Source organism: Malus domestica, chromosome 16, assembly GCF_042453785.1.
Source record: "Malus domestica chromosome 16, GDT2T_hap1".
NCBI classification, from domain to species: domain Eukaryota; kingdom Viridiplantae; phylum Streptophyta; class Magnoliopsida; order Rosales; family Rosaceae; genus Malus; species Malus domestica.
This window is the reverse complement of record NC_091676.1, coordinates 39,995,232-40,001,737: the sequence shown is the minus strand read 5'-3', so window position 1 is coordinate 40,001,737 and position 6,506 is coordinate 39,995,232. Positions and strand designations below refer to the sequence as shown.

Here is a 6,506-nt window from a genome sequence, read left to right as displayed (position 1 = left end):
CTTCATTGAAGGCCGATTGCCAAAGAGGGGTTGTGTTTCTTGATTTCTGTGATTGTAAAGCTTATTGACTGTGAAATATTGGAAACCTTATCGCAAAAAAAAAAAAAAAAAAAAAAAAACAGTAGCTACAGCGGTGTAGAAATCAATTTGAGGGGCTGAAATTCTTTGGGAAGTTGAATGATGAGTATGAAATTGCACTATCCTCTGTGTTCTGTTTAATTCAATGGGAAGACTGCATTGCATCTTACTGCACGGCAGGGGCATGTAGAAATTGTGAAAACTTTGCTTGGAAGGGATCCACAACTAGCAAGAAGAAATGATAAGAAAGGACAAACTGCTTTGCATATGGCAGTAAAAGGTGTTAGTAGTGAAGTTGTGAGGTTGATTGTCGATGCAGATCCAGCTATTGTCATGCTTCCAGACAAGTTCGGCAATTCAGCATTGCATGTGGCCACCAAGAAAAAAAAAAAGCGAGTAGATATAATCAATGTGCTATTGCTCATTGGAAGTATTTTGAACTTTCTGTCCTCTGTGTTCTGTTTTCTGGTTTCATAACAGTGATTGCAGTTGTTTTTCCAATCTCAAACTGGGTCATCCCAGTTGAGATTGAGGGAGAGTATTAAGGGTAAAAATGTAATACAGTTAGTAATATAGTTAGGTAGTTAGTATTTGGTTAAAGTAGTTAGGATTTCTATATAAACAGTATGTGTAATCTTCATTTGATTAGTTAATACAAAACCTATTTCTCTCTCAAACTCTCTGTATTGATCTTTCTTCTCTTCATCTTTCTTCTTGATTTTCTTTCAATTCCCAAATATTACAATGTAGTTAACACTTCAAGGGCCGTGGACTTGATCTTGAAGGTGGATTTGAGCGGATCTTCAAAGGGGCTTTTGGGCTTGATCTTTGAATTGGTGGATGATTGTTGATCCAAAGGGCCGTTGGGGCTTGATCTTGGAAGAACGATGAACGAAGAACACTTTCTTCAAGGGCCGTCGGGGCTTGATCTTGGAAGAACGATGAACGAAGAACGAAGAAGGCTTTCTTGATTCTTCGGGAACCTGGATGCTTGAGAGCTTCGGAGTTTTTAGAGCTTCAGAGCTTCAAGGTGTAATATGAATTGGTCCCCCCCCCCCAAATGAATGAAATGGGCTTGTATTTATAGAATTTTCCAAGGCCTAATTTTGAATATAATATTCCAGATGAAATAAGTCGTTTCTGCGAGGTGTTGACATGTGTCCTATTTGATGACTTTTCCAACTCATTTCAATTTTCATTGAGTCACACGCTACGTGTAAAATTTATGTAATACATGAGCGTTGACACTTTGATTTATCGGTCAACATTTATTTACCGAAATTTCGATGTCTACAATTACTATTAATATTTATATTCTTATAGTTTTGACATTAATTGTTTGATATTTTATGAGATTTATAATCCTATAAATTTAAAATCCCTCATTATAATACTATTAGAAACAGTTGTAATAAAAAAATTCAAACATTTTAATTGAATAAATGGATAAAAACTATGTAAAAATAAGAAATAATAAATGGCAAAAGAATGTATCCATAGTGTTAAAAAAATTGGTACATTTTACAAAAAAAATTGGTACATTTCACATATAACAAAGTGGTACATTAATAAAGAAGAATGGGTACATTATAAATAAATTAGGGTACAAATAAAAGATTAAAAATTATGAGTACAAATGAATTTTTAAAAATATAGGTGCTAAAAGAAATTAATAAATGGGTACAAAATAAAACTAAAAAGAAAATACTACAAATTTTTAAAAAAAAATGTTGCAAATTAAAAGTGGGTACAAACTAAAAATATAAATATATGATACAAAGTTTAGGCATAAAACATAAATATACCATATGTAATTTTTCTATCATTGATTAAATATACAATGTCACGTGATGGTATACACATGTGTACACACACAAATAAAACTTTAAAAAATATGGGCATAAAAAGAAACTAATATATGGGTACAAATTAAAAATGAAAAGAAAATTGGTACAAATTAAAAAATATTTGCAAATTAAAAATTGGTACAAACTAAAAATAAAAATATATGATAAAAAATTTAGCCATAAATATAAATATACTAATTGTAATATTTTTAACACAAAAGGAATATATTTAAAAATAAAAATATTTTATTATTCAAATAATTAATGATGTTATTAATACCCAAGGACCTTGATCAAAAATTGAAAATGAATAGGATTTTAATCAATGGAGTAACAAAAAGAAGGATGTGAACCTAATTTTCCCATTAATTATTCCATCAGTGAGAGAGAGAGAGAGAGAGAGAGAGAGAGAGAGAGAGAGAGAGCATCTGAAGAGAAGAGAAGAGAAGAGAAGAGTTACTTGTGTGTGTACCTGACAAACTTGTTGTCCTTGTCGTGATGGTGGTTGTGGAAGAGGATCCTCTTCTAAGCTTAGGATGAGGATTCTCCTGACCAACTCATCTGGACCGTTTAAATTTAATCCAACGGTTGCAATTATTATAACTTTTAGAAAGCTTATTGTTTAAAGCCGTTGGATTAAATTTGAACGGTCCAGATGAGCCGATCAGGAGGATCCCATCCAGAGCTCAGGAGAGGATCCTCTTCCGGTGGTTATGGTGGTGCGGGGTTTCCGTGTCTACCAAGCTTTTCCTTCTCGTTTGTTTTCCATGATACACCAGTAGCATTAGCAACTTCCCTCTTCTCGTCTTCCAAATATCCAAAACACCGTCTTTATCATCTCAATTAACCTAATTCGTTTCCATTTAGACAATCATTCTCTCCTAATTCCCATTTTAGGTAGATCAATTCCTTCCATGAGTCCAACATCAAACCATAAATCATTACTCCGTCCGCAAAGCCTACCAGGCATTGCCTTTCTCATTTTTGTGTCCATCAGCAACCATTAAAATTCTACATTGCTAATTACTTTAATCAAACCTCTTTAATTTTAATTTTTCAAAGGACACTATCTCCTCTGTGGGCACCTGAGGGAGAGCATCTTAATCTGGTGATCATCTAACCTTAATCTGGTGACCATCTAATCGCCCCATGTATGTGTTAATCAAGTGAGGCGAAAATCGGACTCGGAATCTCGAATCTACAAAATACTACAATCTTTAGAATATCGACACCAAAGGCAAGACAAATTCGTTTGGCTAAAACATGACCCTAGAAATACTTTTTATTTTTTCCAAGCTAAAACTATTCAGTTTTATAACAAGAATATATATATCTGAGGTGCCGTACTTTTTCGACACATTCGCACTTGCCCTCAAATTCCAGTTTCACCATTAATCCTCTATGAATTTAATTAAATATCTCAACATGGTGCCATGACAGATGTTAATATTTTTCTCTAATTTCTTACCAAGCACACCAAACACAATCAAACATTCAACAGAATAACATGCTTTTGCTTTCACATAAACACACCATCTATATGCACAAAATGTCTTCTGTTACTGTACATGTCATACATACATTCGCACACATATATTGCCACTCAAACTCGACCATTATTTTGTTTTTCCAGCAACTAGAAAGGAACCCACAATATTTCTGTACAGGCCAGAGAGGGTAGTAGCTAGAAGCTGTTGTATATATATCCTACGGTTTCTTCTGATTCATTTACAAACTAGAATCCCAGACAGAAACACTGATGGATTACGGGACCATCGACCTGTTCCGTTCCTTCCACCGGAGCTAATAATTAAAAGCCATGCTACTTCTCCATCACCTAATACTTCTATATTTGATTCTTCATACGTGCACCTCTATTTGATCCAACTTTCATATTAAAACTACCTGTATGTCGATGCCGATGATTCACTATATAAACATATGTGTATGTATCTATATATTTATCTACTTTAACTTAGTAGTGGGAATGGGAATCTAATCAAAAGGGTGCCCGATGAGGTATACCCTTACGTCTTCTGGCATTGTGGTGATTGTAAAGGGGAGGAGTGGATGGAGAAAGATTGGCAGTGCCCTCCTCATCACCCGAACTTGAGGTAGTTCTCTCCCCCACATGAGTCCCACGCTCGTAATTAAGTGCATTCTCATTCATCAGACGGCTGAACATATGCATTGTCTTCGTTATCTTCTTTGGAGTTGTTGATTCATCTGATTCTGACCCGCCATAGAAACCATCCCTGCTGTGCTTTGTTCTCATCACTGCAAATGTGAGCTCCCGGTCACCGCGCATTATTCCTCCAAGCTACGAATAGCAAACCAAAATAATTAAGTGGGATTTAAATCAAACAAAAATCATAGAAATTGTTCAACCCCAATGCGTAGCACAGTCAAGTATAACCACAATGGAGAGAAAAGATAACAGGGAAGAAAGCAGGGGGTGCAAACTAGTGCTCAATCCAATGTGATTCCAAAGTAATTAACCACCACACAATACAACGAAGAATGGCAAAGTTGAACAATGAAATTATACAAATGAAAGGAAATGAAAGGGATACCTTGCAACCCAAAGAGCAGAACCGAAAGGAGTCGAGGAGGCTTCGGCAGCAAATCTCACAAGTGTTGGTGACTCCCTTTCCGGGCCTTGGCTGTGGCCTCTCATTCAGAAACACAATCTTTGCGCTGTTGATGATGTACGTCTGCACGCAAGATATATCTATGTACTTCTGAATCTCATTCACTCTGACCACATCATGGTATGAGGACCGTCTTATCTACGGACATGAAACAAAACCAAAACCACCCACACCACACATTAGTCCTTGTACACATGAAATCCCAATCAAGTCTTGACACTCAACGGTAATCAACAACAACGAAAAAGGGGAAATTAACAAGAAATTGAAGGCAATGAAGAAGGAAGGAACCTGGACAACGCGATGATCTTTGTGATGGATCAAACAGTAAGGGCAGATAGCATCCCCCATGCAATCCAAGCAGAACATGTTGCATTCGCTCTTGTTGGAATCGCCGTGAATCTCACAATGGACGAAGTAGTGTGCTCTTAGCATTGGTTTTAGCCAAGCCGGACAAATTGCATCGTCTTCTTCGCTCCCAATTCGCCCCATCGGTAGAATTGAACTCACCTGATTCACTCATAATTAGTATCATACAAATCATAATCGACAATTATACAATTTCATACGAACCAACAAGCCAATAGGAATCGAGCAAATTGAGCAATGCGGTAAAATTGTAATTAATTAAATAAATAATGAGATTAGATATTGAATTAGTACCATGGCTCTCTTGTGTTTATGCTCTTTATCTTCTTCCTCTTCTTCTCTTGCTGATTGTCGGTAGCAACTCCGAATCCGTCCAGCTTCTTTTCCTTCTTCCAAAACTAATTAAACCCTTCACCTTCCACTTCCATTTCCACTTCCAGACATTAAGAAAAGAAAACCTAACAAATTAAACAGAAATAAAACCACACAGATAAAAAAAAAAAAAAAAAAAAGCTCTGAGATCGTATTGCGACTATTATAACTATATAAAAGTGAAATTAAGGAAAAAAAGAAAACAATTAAGAGAGACTATGTAGATGTAGAGATAAGATAAAGATAGCGAAATGAGACCTTAGAACTTGAAGGCAGGCAGGCAGGCAGGCGTTCTGAAATCGGCAGTGGGGAGAGAGAGAGGAGGGAGAGCAAAGGAGGACCAGTACTACTGCAAGTCTTCCAGGACAACTAGTTGTTCTAGGGTAAAACACGAGGTCGCCGCTCTGACACAAGTACGCCAAACTAGACTATATATTATCTACATTTATATATATGCCTAATTAAAATAGAAATCACCGGAATATGGGTAACAAACCAGGTGCTCTATTAATTAGTCTAATTGCTAATCAAATTAATAAGGCGGTCGTTTAAAATCCTGGTTTTATAAATCAACTTTTTATTCTTAAAATAAACAACATGAAAAAAATAAATAAAAGGAAAGTTAAAACTGATAAGAGGTGGAGGAGGAGGAGGAGGAGCTGGACAGTGGAAAGGAAACGTGCCCAGTTACATACGAATGTATCGACGTTCCATGGACTTGAATGCATACATCTCTCGCAGCTTATTCCTCCTTTACTACCCGTCCGATCACTCCTCCTGTTTGTGCCTTGACCGTTCGATTGATAGGCTATGGGTGGGCCACTTGTTTAAAGTTTGGCAAAGTGGGCCCTCTTTTGTAATTTACAGATGTTTGATTTCAACGCCGCCACAAATGCATGATGTTCAGCTTAGAGTGCGTATCTGATCCAGTCCAAACTCCAAACCTTTTCCAGTGGTAGTCAAAGTACAAAGGAAATTTTCAGTTTATCGGAAACATGGTCATTAGAGCATCCCCAGTGAAATGTTCTATATGAGAAGGAAAAAGTAATGGACATAATCTATTTTAGAGCACCGATGAATCTTTAGGGTTTTATAAAAGAATCTCTCCCAATAAGGGGTTATTTGTGTTTCCTAAAATACCAAATTGTGTTTCCTACACACTCCAAGCATGAGCCCAAACTAAAAAAAT

At 36.4% G+C, this 6,506-nt stretch overlaps 1 protein-coding gene across 2 annotated transcripts; it reads right to left on the bottom strand.

Annotated features, from left to right (window-relative positions):
- Positions 1–3,418: 3,418 nt before the first annotated feature.
- Positions 3,419–6,115, bottom strand: LOC103444501 (protein RGF1 INDUCIBLE TRANSCRIPTION FACTOR 1). 2 transcript variants are annotated; one of them, XM_008383429.3, is made up of 5 exons: positions 5,576–6,115; positions 5,240–5,378; positions 4,868–5,086; positions 4,499–4,714; positions 3,419–4,245 (listed from the first exon to the last, which is right to left on the bottom strand). In XM_008383429.3, exons 2-5 carry the CDS (start codon positions 5,240–5,242, stop codon positions 3,925–3,927), a joined length of 759 nt encoding a protein of 252 aa, XP_008381651.1. In that variant the 5' UTR covers positions 5,243–5,378; positions 5,576–6,115; the 3' UTR covers positions 3,419–3,924. The 2 variants fall into 2 exon arrangements, with proteins under 2 accessions (XP_008381651.1, XP_008381650.1); XM_008383428.3 differs by having other exon boundaries at positions 5,240–5,403; positions 5,576–6,079.
- Between the last annotated feature and the right edge of the window lie 391 nt (positions 6,116–6,506).